Source organism: Agelaius phoeniceus, chromosome 20 (genome assembly GCF_051311805.1).
Source record: "Agelaius phoeniceus isolate bAgePho1 chromosome 20, bAgePho1.hap1, whole genome shotgun sequence".
Lineage (NCBI taxonomy): Eukaryota > Metazoa > Chordata > Aves > Passeriformes > Icteridae > Agelaius > Agelaius phoeniceus.
Window position 1 is genome coordinate 5,346,835 of NC_135284.1, and position 13,449 is coordinate 5,360,283.

At 50.9% G+C, this 13,449-nt stretch overlaps 1 protein-coding gene and 1 non-coding gene across 2 annotated transcripts; one reads left to right on the forward strand and one right to left on the reverse strand.

The window, feature by feature from the left end:
- On the reverse strand, positions 1-71 carry TRNAG-GCC (transfer RNA glycine (anticodon GCC)). Its single transcript has one exon. It is a non-coding gene; the product is annotated as a tRNA-Gly (tRNA).
- Positions 72-5,379: 5,308 nt separating this feature from the next.
- On the forward strand, positions 5,380-13,449 carry LOC129129156 (argininosuccinate lyase). Its single transcript, XM_054646903.2, has 17 exons — positions 5,380-5,482; positions 6,179-6,241; positions 7,428-7,622; positions 8,213-8,296; positions 8,602-8,658; positions 8,856-8,953; positions 9,575-9,652; positions 9,887-9,964; positions 10,108-10,160; positions 10,487-10,549; positions 10,720-10,834; positions 11,443-11,527; positions 11,687-11,746; positions 11,974-12,057; positions 12,255-12,335; positions 12,692-12,798; positions 13,205-13,449. The coding sequence occupies exons 2-17, from the start codon at positions 6,230-6,232 to the stop codon at positions 13,353-13,355; spliced, it is 1,401 nt and encodes a 466-aa protein (XP_054502878.2). The 5' UTR covers positions 5,380-5,482; positions 6,179-6,229; the 3' UTR covers positions 13,356-13,449.

The window sequence follows — 13,449 nt, forward strand, 5'->3', positions numbered from 1 at the left end:
TGCATTGGCCGGGAATCGAACCCGGGCCTCCCGCGTGGCAGGCGAGAATTCTACCACTGAACCACCAATGCCGGTGATGAATAGTTTGCTCTCACCACAGCTTTTGTGCATACATCAAACAGAAAATGGTTTAATTTTTCTCGAAAATCACCCAGATTGGCAATTAGCCGCTATTAACTGTAATAAAGGCAAAACAGTACCGCGAAAGTACTTTCTAATCAAATCTTTAACCACGTGCGGAGTGCCGCAGGGCTGAGGTAGTTGTGTAATACTCCTGTTGTCCTTTAAAGCACCCGTACATCAAATTCATCAGCACCGTGCCTTCCCCAGCTGTCACCGTGACTCTTTCCCATCTAAACCTTGTGCTATTAAATTTTCCAAGAGCTCTTTTCATCCTCAGTAAAACCAGTGAAACTTCAATGGGTGCAAACAGCTGAAAATCCTAATGGAAACAGCAAGGAAAATTACCTGGCCAGGGAAATATTAATTCCTTAATTTTGACATTATCTCTCAGGGAAAATTTTATATGCAGACACAGCACCTCTGACTCCCTAAGGAGTGTCATACAGATATATTTGCTTGCTTGCAGCTGGGATTTAGGATCCTTTTAGGGATTTAGGGAACTGAATGGGTCAGCCTGGTGCCCACAGCCTCTGCCTTGCAATTCCAGCACAAAGCCCACCAGCCACTGTTTCCTCCATGACCAAACCAGACAAAATTAAACCTTTTCTTCTCCTTGGGGTGCTGCAAATCCTAAACCAATTCAGAGTAACATGAGCAAACTGCTTTAGGAACAGTCTCCAGTGCCAGGACAGTGGGCAAGGAGCAGCTCCCAGTTTTCCAGAAACTTCCATCACCAGATTTGGAAGTGCTGGGCAAAATTGAAAAGCCAACCGCAAAGGCTTTTCAGCCCTTTTAATTTGAAAACCCCTAAAAAAAAAAGTTTTGGTGGGCATGTGCACCCATCACAGACAGATAGAAATTTATTTACACCTCAGAATAATTTATTGTGGCGTCCTGTGGAATTAAAAAGAGCCAGGAGAGAGGTCTGAGAGCTGCTGGTGTGACTCAGAGCACAGGATGTGATGGATGCTGCCCTTTTTCGTGTCAGGATTAACTGGCCTTGTAAATTGGCCAAAAGTGGCACAGCTAAAGCTCTGTGCCTGCTCTGCCACGTCCCAAACCCTCCACGTGCAGCTGCCTCAAAGAAGGGAAAGGATGGCAGGTTTCATGTGAAAATAGTGCATTTCCAGACAATCATATTTCAGGGTTTCATTCCAGAAATCTGCCAATCCTTGTCTGCCTCTCACCACTCTCTTCAGCCAAGGGTTCAGGACCTTCAGCACAATAATCCTAATCCTTTACATCTCTTTATATCTCTCCCCCAGCAGCAAATTATTATATTTATTTCTACCATTTCACCAAAATTTCACTCTCCTGACATATTTTTTCCACCCCTTCCCCAAAAATTCATTTTCCTGACTCATTTTTTCTACCGTCACCAAAATTTTGCTTTCCTGACACATTCTTTCCACCTTTTCCCAAAAAAATTCAGTTTCCTGACACATTTTTTCCACTTTTTCCTCAAAATTTCAATTTCCTGACACGTTTTTCCACCCTTTCCCCAAAAATTTCACTTTCCTGACATATTTTTTTCCATTTTCCCCAAAATTTCGCCTTCCTGACACATTCTTTCTATCCTTTCCCAAAAATTTCACTTTCCTGACTTTTTCCCACCCTCTCTGCAGAATTTCACCTTCCTGACACATATTATCTATCCTTTCCCAAAAATTTCACTTTCCTGACACGTTTTTTCCACTTTCCCCAAAATTTCGCCTTCCTGACACATTCTTTCCATCCTTTCCCAAAAATTTCACTTTCCTGACACGTTTTTTCCACCTTTTCCCAAAAATTTCAGTTTCCTGACATGTTTTTTCCACCTTTTCCTCAAAATTTCAATCTTCTGACACGTTTTTCCACCCTTTCCCCAAAATTTCGCTTTCATGACACATTTTTCCACCCTTACCCCAAAATTTCGCTTTCCTGACATATTTTTTTCCACTTTCCCCAAAATTTCGCCTTCCTGACACATTCTTTCTATCCTTTCCCAAAAATTTCACTTTCCTGACTTTTTCCCACCCTCTCTGCAGAATTTCACCTTCCTGACACATATTATCTATCCTTTCCCAAAAATTTCACTTTCCTGACACGTTTTTTTCCACCTTTTCCCAAAAATTTCAGTTTCCTGACACGTTTTTTCCACTTTTTCCTCAAAATTTCAATCTTCTGAGACATTTTTCCCCCCATTCCCCAAAATTTTGCTTTCATGACACGTTTTTTCCACCCTTTCCCAAAAATTTCACTTTCCTGACATGTTTTTTTCCACTTTCCCCAAAATTTCGCCTTCCTGACACATTCTTTCTATCCTTTCCCAAAAATTTCACTTTCCTCACACGTTTTTTCCACTTTCCCCAAAATTTCGCCTTCCTGACACATTCTTTCTATCCTTTCTGAAAAATTTCACTTTCCTGACACGTTTTTTCCACTTTTCCCCCAAATTTTCACTTTCCTGACACTTTTTTTTTCCACTTTTCCCCCAAATTTTCATTTCCCTGACACGTTTTCCCAACCAGCGCCGCTTTTTGCAACCCACGACGAAGACTCCGCTGGGGATGAAGGAGCACCACACAAACACCTCCTTTTTTCCAACAGCTTTTTTCCCCCCAATGGAGATTTCCTAAACGTTTCCCAGTGGAGACAGGAAACCTGGCAGGCTGTAAAGACAAGCATGGCTCAGCTCCATCTCCGCTGAAAGAGGAATATCAAGAGAGAAGCCAGGGGCTGAGGTGAGAAGGTCACTTTGGCTCTAATTGCTGCTCTTTAGGTGGTAGACAGCGATGCTACACCATCCATAGGGAATGCAGACATGGGTTTTTCCAAATGTGCTTAGCATGTCAACATTTTAACATTGTGATTGTTGCCAGCAAGGCTTGGGGAGAGAGGGGCCTCTGTTAACTATTGAAAGCAGGGGGGCCCAGGACTTGCTATTGACAGCAGATCTGCAGGGTATTTGTGTTCTTTGTCATGAAAGATGTTTACTGTGTTCAGCATTTCCCTCAGCACCCTATGGTGGCTATTTTTTTTTCCCTTTTTTTTTGGTCTTTTACATTTAAAAATTAGTTAAAAACAAAGTTGGAAGTTTTTTGAACAAAAATATGTCAGCAGGGCTCCGTGTCAGCCGAGCTGACGGTGCACGTTCAGCCCGTGGAGCTGTTTTCTTTCTCCAAAGCAAAAAGACAGCTAAAAAAAGGATGTTTTTAAAAGAAGGTGCAACTGTAGCTGTTTCTGCCATCCTTTTCCTTCGCTGTCCTGTTGTGAAAATTGGAGTTCCAGAGCCACCAAGGCTCCTCTGGAGCTGCACTCCCTCAGCATTGCACTCCTCCAGCAAAAAAGTGAAATAGTAGAGAGAGACTGATTGATTAAAGAAGTACAAATAAAGTTCAGATCTTTGAGAATATCTGAACTTTTCCTTCACATTTCTGTTGTGAAAATTGGAGTTCCAGAGCAACTAAAGCTCCTTTGGAGCTGCATTGCACTCTTCCAGCAAAAAATAGTAGAGAAAGACTGATTGATTGCAGAAGTACAAATAAAGTTCAGATCTTTGAGAACATTCAAATGTATTTAATTAAACTTCTCTGTGCTGCAGAATTGGCAATTTACTCTCCAGTACTTATTTTCACCTCGAAAAGGGAAAATATTGGGAATATTGATGTGGGAATAATTTGCCATCCCTGTGCCAGAAAGGAAAAATTGGGAGACTTTTCCTTCAGAACTTCCCCAGTATTAACAGTGGGATGAGGATTTTGAAATGAATCTTTCTGGTTCAAATAAATCACTGAGAGGCAATGATGGGAAGTGGAGAGACATCCAAACCAGAACAAATGGAGAAGACAGTAATGAGAATGCACTTCAGTTCACATTAGAAAGTATATTTTGCATTTTTCCCCTCAAAAAAGTTCAACTCTCCAGCTCCAAGATCTTTAAGAAATCCTATTTCTTCAATGTTCATTTTTAAGTTGAGGAAATCTGCTTGTATTTTGGTTTACTTCCACTCTCATGATAAAAATATTCATCTACATCCTACATTGATTATTATAGAGAAAACATAATTATTGCCTGTTTGAGCTAAAAATAAAGAGAGAACTCATCATTTCCTAGATACACACTGGGGCAGGAGCTGAGCAGAGCACTCCAAGCCAACTAATCCCTGGGAAGTTTGCTAAATCCACAGTGGCATTGCTCACAGATCCCATGTGGATGGAACATCCCCTGTCACATGTAATATCAGACACAGGCTGGCTAAAAGTCTTATTTACACCCACTCACTCTAGTTACAAACCCAGTGCTTAATGTTTTCACAACACATTGGCAATCTCCTGACAAAGCCCAGAGTGAGGACAAGGACACTTTGAAAAGGTGGGGAAGACAAGAAAGGTGGTAAAAATGAGGGATTTCACAAGAGGAAACAGGACTGCAAAAGAATTGGGAACTGTTTCAGTTTCCCGGTGGAAAAAGGAAAAGGGGATAAGGTGTAGAACTGAGAGAACAGTAGAAAAAGAAGAGGGTCAGTTTAAGGGAGGAAAATACAACAAAAAACGTGGATGAGAAAGCTGGAATATGTTTCCTGAGCTCTGTGAGAGGTTTGGACAACATACATGGAAAAATATTGCACTGCAGGAGCTGACTTGGAGAAAGCAGCAGATATTGAGCTTTCCGTGGAGGGGCTGCAGAAAATGCTCTCTCTGAGGAGTTAATGAGAAATTCGTGCTGAGCCCCAGCTTTGCTGCTCTGAAAGGTCCCTTGTGCTTTCCACCAGTCACCTCTTTCCATGACATTGAGGGTGTGATGAGTTTAAGACAGAGGTTATTGCCACAAGTAGAACTCCAAGCCCCACAGCCACTGCCTGAGGCTCTCAGGTGACCCCACAACCTGGGGACAGCAGGGCAGCCCCAAATCTGGGGCTGCAGCATCTTTCCAGGTGGGGTGAACACTTTAATCCATGCAGAGATGGGAAACAAGAGGCTCCCGTTTGTTTTGTGTGTTTGCTGGGTGTCCATGGGCACAGAACACCGGATCAGTTCTGTTCATATTAAAGATTGCTCGTTAGAGGGGTGTGACACAGAGAGATGGATGCTGCCAGAAAAGCATTCCAAGGATGTTCCTGGAGCTACACCAGGTGAGAAGCACCACTCGAGCATCCCTCCCAAGCCTCCCTGTCCAAAGCACCCCCAGTGCCCGAGCAGCGCAGGGGTGGGAAGGGACACGGGGGACACGGGGGGGACCCGAGCGGGGCCGGCCCCGGGCACACCCCGCCCCGGCGGGGCGGGCCGAGCCGCCAGCCCCGAGCCGAGGGCTGTAAAAGCGGGGCAGCGGGGCCGGGGAGCAGCGAGCCACAGAGCGGCCGGGGCTGCGTGCGGAGCAGGTGAGCGGTGCCCGGGGAACCGGGAGCGCACCGGGAGCTGGGCAGGGAGCCGTGCCCGGGGAACCGGGAGCGGGGCAGGGAGCGGTGCCCAGAAACTGGGAGGGCAACGGGAGAGATGCCCGGGGAACCGGGAGTGGGGCAGGGAGCCGTGCCCGGGGAACCGGGAGCTGGGCAGGGAGTGATGCCCGGGAAACCGGGAGCGGGGCAGGGAGTGATGCCCGGGGAACCGGGAGCGGGGCAGGGAGCCGTGCCCGGGGAACCGGGAGCTGGGCAGGGAGTGATGCCCGGGAAACCGGGAGCGGGGCAGGGAGCCGTGCCGGGAGCCGTGCCCCGGGGAACCGGGAAAGCACCGGGAGCGGGGCAGGGAGTGATGCCCGGGGATCCGGGAGCGCACCTGGAGCGGTGCCCGGGGAATTGGGAGCGCACCGGGAGAGATGCCCGGGGGCTTGGGAGCGCACCTGGAACGATGCCCGAGAAATTGGGAGTGCACCGGGAGCGGTGCCCGGGAAATTGGGAGCACACCGGGAGCGCACCGGGAGTGATGCCCGGGGAACCGGGAGCGCACCGAGAGTGATGCTCAGGGAACCGGGAGCGCACCGGGAGTGATGCCCGGGGAACGGGAAGCGCACCGGGAGGGGTGTCCGGGGAACCGGGAGGGGCACGGCGGCAGCTGAGCATCTCCGCGCTGTCCCGCAGGTTGCACCAAGTGCCAGCATCGCTGCACAAACGAGCAAAACGTCGTCCGAAATGGCAGCCGAGGTGAGGGGGAGCTTGGCTTTGCTGCGGGTCCTTCTCTGCTCCCTTTGGAACGGGTGGGATCAGCATCCCTGGTGTGGTTCTGAGGGATGTGGGTTAGGGTGGTCCTGGCAGCGTTGGACTCACTGATCTTGGAGGTCTTTTCCAACCTTCATGATTCTGTGAGTGGTTTTCCGTGGAAAAGGGCACAGCGAACGTCTTTGCTGCAATAATCCACAGTCCCAGCTCTGATCCCGGCAGTGAAGATGTACCTGGACACCTCTTCCCACCCCAGCCCTTCCCTCCAGCAGCACCATTCACTCCCTGTCCCCTCTGCCCATCACGGCGGGTCCACCGAGGAGATGCCAAACTTTGGGGTTTTTTTCCCCCATTTCCCCCCCGCGGCAGCTCCTGCGGACAAATTCAGAGCTCCGGCACCCCGAGCCCTCATCCTGCCCCTCAGGCTCCCTCCTGCCCTTCCCTGCGCCAGTCCCTGGGGAAAGGAGCCGCCGCTGCCGGTCCCTGCCCGCTGTCCATGGTAGCTCCGCCGCCCGCCCGGCGCCGCGCACCCGCCGAGCCCTTCTGGGGCTGCTCTGGGGCTTTCTCTTCCCTTTGCATCTCATTCGAACATTTGTAACACCGAAAGACACCCAGGCCTCCCTTTCTGCAACCTGCTCCTTTATCCTGATTTTTGTAGTTTTGTAGTAACTTTGTAGTTACAGGAGTGGCTTAGAGCGTGTGGCTTGTGCTGGCCCACAGCTCCTTGTCAGCTGAATATTTTCTTCCAGTCTCCCTAAAAGAGTGGGATTGTTTCGATTTTTTCACTTTATCCCTGACTCCTTTACCTCTTTTTTTTTTCTTTTTCTTTTTCTTTTTTTTTTTTTTTTTTTTTTTGTTGGAGTCCATCAAAGGGTCAGAGATCAGCAGCTGCCTTAAAATAGAGTTCCATGCTGGTCTTGCACCACATGCCCTGATGTTTATTTTCAGAGAGTCCTGCAGAAGTCAAATATCTTGGAGGATCCCCCCCCAAGCCAGACCTGTAACCTCAAGGGCTAAATTCTAGTGACAGTGACATGCTCTAAGTCCAGGGTATAGACTGAATAAAACCATCCCTGAGGTGCTCCTCAGTTTTACCCTGACAAGAATGACATGAATTGATTTTTAGGGGATATATCCATAAATCTGTGTCTCTTCCCTTCATTTCTTGCAGGGGGACAAAATGATGGCAGGAAGGTTTGTGGGGAGCACAGATCCCATCATGGAGATGCTCAGCGCTTCCATTACTGTTGATCAGAGACTGTCTGAGGTGGACATCCAGGGGAGCATGGCTTATGCCAAAGCCTTGGAGAAGGCTGGAATCCTGTCCAAAACTGAGCTGGAGAAGATCCTGAGTGGCCTGGAAAAGGTATTTCTTCCCTTCACAACTTCTTGTATGTGCTGGAATGAATCTTTCCTTGCCTGACAGCATCTTGCTGTTTTAAAGAGTGCCTTTAAATGTCCTCGTGTCCTCTTCAGACTGAGCAGTCACTAGGAATCATTTCAGTGGGAGCTAGGAACATCCTTTTCCTGCTGGCACGTGGAATTTTGAGTCTGGCTGCCCAGCTTGGCAGGAGGCAATGCATAGCAGGTGTAGGGGGAAAGAGGAGGCAGGAGAGAAGTGCTTTTATAAAATATCCATTGTTGTTGCTCACCCACCTTGGACAATGGTGAGTCTGTACAATGCTTTATAGGAAAGGTTTTGTGGATGATGCTAAAGAAATCACTGATATTTAACCACAATTTTTCCTTGCAATGCTTAAATCCTCCATAACACTGCAGGGTTATCATGGATAGAGAGGTGAATCCCACCAATAGTATGGAATATCAGGATGCAGTGAGCAGCCTGAATGCCAGAGTTTGCATGAGACTTCTGGGAATGCCAGGAGCTGGGATTTGCTGGGGACACTCACAGCCCCAGGCACAGCAGGGTAACTGTGATGTTTGTGCTGCTTGCAGATCTCTGAGGAATGGTCCAAGGGAGTCTTTGGTGTGATCCAGACTGATGAGGACATCCACACTGCCAACGAGCGCAGGCTGAAGGTTTGGCTCCTCCAGCCTCCTCTTCCTGATCCTCTGCCTCACATTCAGGCCTTGTCCCTCTGTCCCTCTGGGGAATCCCTTTAGAGCTGCTGGCACTGAACACCCTGGGGCACAGCCAAGGGTCTCCAAGCCCCCTTTTGGGGCTGTACAAGCCCAGAACCCAAAGCTGCCCTTCCCCAGAACACATCCCAGGGTTACTCACAGGATCCTGGAGCTGAGTCCCTTCCAGGCAGGGAGATGTGCTCCTGTGGATTGTCCTGTTTAGAACACAGAGATGCTGACAGAAATCCTGCTCTTGTCCTCAGGAGCTGATTGGAGATGTAGCTGGGAAGTTGCACACTGGCAGAAGCAGGAATGATCAGGTATGGACAGAATATTTTTGTTTCTCCCTCTGTATTCCTCCTCTACCTCATTTCAGGAGACCAAGAAATGCTGACATGACCACAGAAATACAACCAAATGATGAGGAGAAGATACACATCCCCATCACACAGGACAAGGAGGGGTTTGCCTTGCTGTCACTGCATATGTGACATTCTTTGTGGCCAATCCCCCACAGGTTGTGACTGACCTGAAGCTGTTCATGAAGAATTCCCTCTCCATCATCTCCACGCACCTCCTGCAGCTCATTAAGACCCTGGTGGAACGTGCTGCCATGTGAGTCCTTTCCCTCAGTCCCTGTTTTCCATTACTTTGGCCTTTTTGGGGCAGCAGATTCTTTGGTTTCTCCTTTGTCTGACCCCACTGGGCAGCAGCAGGGTCTCCTGTGCAGGGAGTTACAGCCAGGCAGGTTGGGGTAGCCCAGGGGACACAGCAGCCCCTTTTTCTCTAGAGTTCACCTCACAGAAACTTTCCTCATCCCTCAGAGAAACTTTCCTTCATGCCTGGCAAAGGAGTTGAGGTGGGAGGTCCACACAAGATTCTGGAAGGCACCAAACCCATCTGAAGGAGTGGAAAAAATGTTTCAGGTTTTCCTGTAGGAGAAAAAGCTCAGCTGTGTTACCTCCCTGTCTGGCTCTGCTCCTCACACTGCAGAGCTGGGGTGGGCTGGAGAATCCTTGCCTGCCCTGAGGGGTTGCTGCTCCAGGCAACTTTCCAGGAGGCCCAAGGCAGAGTCACTGCTCTGGAATAGCTAAACCCAGTGTGCTTGGTTTGAAGGCTGACAGGAGATGGACCAGCACAGGCTAAAGATGCTCAGTTTGTGACCTTGCCAGGAGCCCTGGTGTGGCCCTGTCCCTGCTGTCCCTGCTGCTCACCTCTCTGTCCCTTCCCTCCCAGAGAAATCGATGTGATCCTGCCTGGCTACACCCACCTGCAGAAAGCTCAGCCCATCCGATGGAGCCAGTTCTTGCTCAGGTGAGCACCTCCCACCCTCCCCACCCTCGGGGCCCTGCTCTGCTGAGGGGACAGCCAGGGCTGGGGACAACCCCGAGGGAGCCCTGCAAACTGGAACAGGAACTCCCTGTGTCCCCTGGCTCTGTCCAGGCTCCACTCCAACCTCATGTTTGAAGGGGGATCCCGGGCTCCAGGCATGGCAGGATAATGAACATTCCCTGTTTCACGTGCTCTCTCTCCCTTGTCCTTCCCCAGCCATGCTGTTGCTCTGACCCGCGATTCTGAGCGCCTGGGAGAGATAAAAAAGAGGATCAATGTCTTGCCTTTGGGAAGGTAAGATTTACTGTTTGTGTGATCATTTGGCCTTGCTTTGCTCTGCAAAGACTTCAGGGGTGCCTTCCCTGCTTCCCAGAGCTCAGCTTTGCATGGATATGAAAGGAGGATTGCTTGATTTCTGTTTCTCTCTCCCCTGGCAGTGGAGCTCTGGCTGGAAACCCCCTGGAAATCGACAGGGAGCTGCTGCGCAGTGGTAAATGTCATCCTGGGCCTGAGGGGCATGGGAGTGCCTGTCCCAGCTGGGAGGGAGGGGTTGGCACCACAGTGCCCCATCCTGGAGCCAGAGCCTTTCATTTTCCAGGATTTTTGATGCAGAGACAGGCAGTGCCAGTGAGGTGGGAGGAAGAGCAGCCCCTGCTGCACTCTGCCTGTCTGGGATCATAACAAAACCCCCACTAAACGTGTTTGTGTTGCTGGGACTGCTCCAGGGCTCACAGTCACCTCCTCTGGGGCAGCCTGGTGCATTCAGGCTCCTGCCAGGGCCAGTGTGAGCTCCTGTGTCCATCCCCTTCCTTGCAGAGCTGGACTTTGCCTCCATCAGCCTGAACAGCATGGATGCCGTCAGCGAGAGGGACTTTGTGGGTAAGCACAGCCAAAGCTTCCCAGCATGGGGGGAAGCAGCTCCTGACACCTTTCCAGTTCCCTTCCTTCATAAGGGACTGAAATCCATCACTAGGATGTAAAGCCCCAGTCAGGGCTCCCTGGCTTGTCCAAGCACCTTTTCCCCTCCTGATTTCCTGCCTTCCCTGCAGTGGAATTCCTCTCTGCTGCCACCCTGCTGATGATCCACCTCAGCAAGATGGCTGAGGATCTCATCATCTACAGCACCAGCGAGTTTGGCTTCCTGACCCTCTCTGATACCTACTGGTAGGTTTTTGGTCTCTGGTGAGGGATTCTCCTCAGCTCCCTGTGCTGGGTGAGGCAGTGCTTGGGGTCTGTCTGTGCACGAGGCTGACCCAGCACCAAGAGCCTGGCATGAAGGCACCATCAGAGTGAATATTCCTGAGCAATGGACACTAATTTATCATTCTGGTAACTTAACCAAGTTTACATTCACCAGCAACTCCTGTCCAGGACCTGCTGGCAGAGAGAACTTCCTCCTGTGCTGGGAATGCTGCCAAGGCCCTTCCTTGCAATCCCAACAGACTCCTTGTCTGTAGGGTGGCACAGCCACAGCCCTCCCTCCCTGGGATCACTTAGTCTGGCCTGCAGACACCACCTTTGTAGTGGTTTGGAGGGGGAGCCTCCTTTTCCTTTCTCTGTGAGAGGTGGGACAGTGTGGGAGCTCCAGACAAGGTGCAAAACCAAAGGCTTTGCTGTGGGAAACATGAGAAACTCAGCACCCTCTGTTCACTGATTTCCTACACCCTAAAGAGGAGTACAAGGGGATTTAGAGGTTCCTTTCAGAGGGCAGGAACAGGGATTTCAGCCAGAGGGTTTTGCTCACCAGTGCACTCCACACACCTTCCCTGCAGCTCTGGCAGCAGCCTGATGCCTCAGAAGAAGAACCCTGACAGTCTGGAGCTGATCCGCAGCAAAGCCGGGCGAGTGTTCGGACGGGTGAGCCCCAAAAAGGAGGAGGAGGAGGGAGAGGAAACTGCTCCTGTTGGGGCTGGACAATCTCCTTTTTCTCTGCCTTTTTCTTTGTAAAGAGCTGTGGGTTCTGGGGCTGTGCTTTGCTCTGTGGCTCACCCCCTGCCTCTGCTGTTCCCTCTGCAGCTGGCTGCAATTCTGATGGTCCTCAAAGGACTCCCGAGCACCTACAACAAGGACCTGCAGGTAGAGCCCTCGTTCCTCTCCACAACATCTCTCTGAGCAGACACAGTCATCCCCTGCCCTTGAGCTGTCCCAGCACTCCCTTTCTGTGTGCTGGGAAAGGGGCTGAGGAGGGGATGCTGCAGGTGACCCCCTGAGTACCATGGCAGGAGCCTCTGGGATCACATCCCTGCTCTGCTGTGCTGCACTCAGGCTGGCTCAGAGCCATTTCCATCACTGTTCCACCACAGGAGGACAAGGAGGCTGTCTTTGATGTCGTGGACACCCTGAATGCTGTGCTCCAGGTTGCCACTGGAGTGATTTCCACCCTCCAGGTAAGGATTCATCTTTTAAGTATTGAACATGGAGCACATTCTGTGAGTAACACAGGGGACGGGGCTCCAGACTGATCCTAAAATGAAAATTCTTCAGTGCCTCACCCACACTGCTCATTTTGGTCCCTCTAAGAGCTCATGTGCCCCAGGAGGAGCTGATGGTAGATAACATCCCCCTCTGCCCCTCCTTTCTGCAGATCAACAAGGAGAACATGGAGAAGGCACTGAGCCCTGAGATCCTGTCATCTGACCTGGCTCTCTACTTGGTTCACAAAGGAGTAAGTGCCAGAGGGAGAGCTGGAGCTGGGATTTCTGTGGATGCAGAACTGCTCAGTGAGGAGCTGGGATGAGACCCCAGGGTGATGAGCAGTCAACAGCCATGAGAGCTGAAAACACATCCTTTACATGCATCTCAAGCAGTGCTACCTGGGGGACTTCATAGGAATTTACACCCAAATTACTTGATCATAATTTATTCCTAAATCCTCCCCTCTTCCACGCCAGCACTGCCAGATTCAGCTTGCATTGCCCTAAGGGAAAACAGGCCAGCTGAGAAAGCAGCACATGCATTTTCCTCACGGAAAAGCAGCCCAGCTGCCTGGTCACTGAGTGCCACCTCTGCTTCCCCTTGCAGATGCCCTTCAGACAAGCCCACATTGCTGCTGGCAAGGCCGTCCACCTCGCCGAGACCAAAGGCCTCACCATCAACAACCTCAGCCTGGAGGACCTGAAGAGCATCAGGTTTGTACCTCTGTTATTTCATTTCCCTGCACAGGCAGGGCTCAGCCTCCCTGATCTGCCTTCCCCAAAGTGCCTGGGCAGGGCAGCACCTCAGCATTTCTGAGGTGACAGAATATCCCTGAATATCCCAGCTGCTCCTGCTGGGGCTGAAACACTGGGGAGGGACAATTCCAGCAGAGTGGAATGGGCATGGGCAGGAGCTCTTGGGAAGGGCTGGGAGACACCTCTGCCCTGAGCAGGAAGCCCCCAGAGGGGTTTGGCTCTGAAGCTCCTCGGTGTCCCCATGGAGCCAGCAGAAGCTCAGGAGCGTTTCCCCTGGGGCAAAGGCTCCATGCTCACTCCCTGAGCCTCTCCCCGGGCTCTGGGCACGGGGAGCAGCCCCTGAGAGCCCCCGCTGTGCCCCCAGCCCCCTGTTTGGCAGCGACGTGGCGCAGGTGTTCAGCGTGCTGAGCAGCGTGGAGCAGTACACGGCCGCGGGCGGCACCGCCAAGAGCAGCGTCTCCGCCCAGATCGAGCAGCTGCGGGAGCTGCTCAAGAGGCTCAAGGAGCAGGCTTAGAGTGTGGGGAGAGATCCCGTGCCTGCAGCAAGCAGAGTGCCTGTGCCACTGGTCTGGAGTTAATAAACACTGGGGTGTCTGTAGTTCACTGAAA